The sequence below is a fragment of the Perkinsus marinus genome, assembly GCF_000006405.1.
Source record: "Perkinsus marinus ATCC 50983 genomic scaffold scf_1104296962348, whole genome shotgun sequence".
NCBI lineage: Eukaryota > Perkinsozoa > Perkinsida > Perkinsidae > Perkinsus > Perkinsus marinus.
The window spans coordinates 1-1,355 of record NW_003205442.1 but is presented as its reverse complement, the minus strand read 5'-3'; the positions used below and the strand labels follow the sequence as shown (position 1 = coordinate 1,355).

At 41.9% G+C, this 1,355-nt stretch overlaps 1 protein-coding gene across 1 annotated transcript in view; it reads right to left on the bottom strand.

Moving 5' to 3' along the window:
* Pmar_PMAR015428 (hypothetical protein) overlaps positions 1-991 on the bottom strand; it is a gene marked incomplete at both ends in the record, with an annotated part of 3,286 nt that extends 2,295 nt beyond the window's left edge. Inside the window, 3 exons of the mRNA XM_002771905.1 lie at positions 534-642; positions 692-811; positions 869-991. Of these exons, the coding sequence (XP_002771951.1) occupies positions 534-642; positions 692-811; positions 869-991 (352 nt within the window). The remainder of the gene's footprint in view (positions 1-533; positions 643-691; positions 812-868) is intronic.
* Positions 992-1,355: the final 364 nt, after the last annotated feature.

Sequence of the window (1,355 nt, the reverse complement as noted above, 5' to 3'; positions counted from 1 at the left end):
CCATAACGATTCTTCGGATTCCATTGGGGATTCGTCTAGGAACCAATTCATCTCCTCCTCGTTACCTGACGAGAGCTATCACTACTACGTACCTCACATGCCACTTTACTCTTACTAGACTCGGGGGGATTTACCATTGTCCTCGACTCGACAAATTCCTGCTCCTTACTATCGCTCGCGATGAGATTGGATGTTGTGAGCTCTCGCAAAACAGTAGAGAGAGAACCTAGAGGTCAACCATCATAATTGAAGAAGTTTTTCTACTAATGAATATTCAAAATCGATCATTTCACTGTTGTTCACCACATTGTTGAAAACTTAGACTTGGAATACATGTTCGCTTTTCTCAGGTGAGTCAGCTGAGTTTCCTCTCACTAACTATACAAGTTTGAGTGCAAATTCAGGTATAAGTGCTCAGGAAAACCAATAAAATTCTCTTACCATGTAGTAGAAATGCAGAAAATATGTACATAGTCAACTACAGTAGTTGACTATGTACATATTTGCCCTTACAGACTATCCCCCTTCCTCACAAGTCTCATCCTTCACTCCATTCATCTCTCCAACTGTTCGCATGCCACCTCCTCTACGTGCGAGAGTTGTGAAGATCTCTCGCAGTTCACCATCGACTGCCATCAACACCTGAGCCGACCAACACATGTAACGCACAGCGAAGAATATCCAAACTCACCTCATACTCTCTAACATAACACTCCCAAGGATCATCATCATTATCATCACAATCGACCTCACATAAGCTTCTTATTCTCTCATCAAGACCGTCGACTCCCCATATGCTCCCAATGCGAGCCTGGCATCAAACACACATAGATAAGTTTGGCACCACCACCATCTCCTAGCTGCTCACCACAGCATTGATGAAATCTCGTGGGAGGAATGGTCGGTCAGGGGCATGAATGTCGATGATCCTGAAAATCAGATTTGGGAGGATATTATCAGGTACAACTCCAACCGATGAAATATTAGACATTTATTTTCTTTATTTTTTTCTTTTTATTTATTTCGTATATATATTTTATTGTGACCTTTTCATCCTAGTATAGGAATTAATGCAGCACACACGTCGTGAAAGCGTCAACACATATCAACTACATGCTAGCGACGTTCATTCTCCTGTAGGAGTGACTGATCCAGACGTACTTCATTGAGGCACGTAATCAACAGAGATCATCTCACCTTGGACCAGATTCGTCTTCTTGTATTGGCACTAAATTGTCGAGCCCTTTTACAAGGACTTTACTCATCGCGCCAATTACAACTGCATCGTATGGCTCGTCGTCTGATAATAATAGAACATCTTGTTTTCCACCATACTGCATATGAACAGCTAGTTA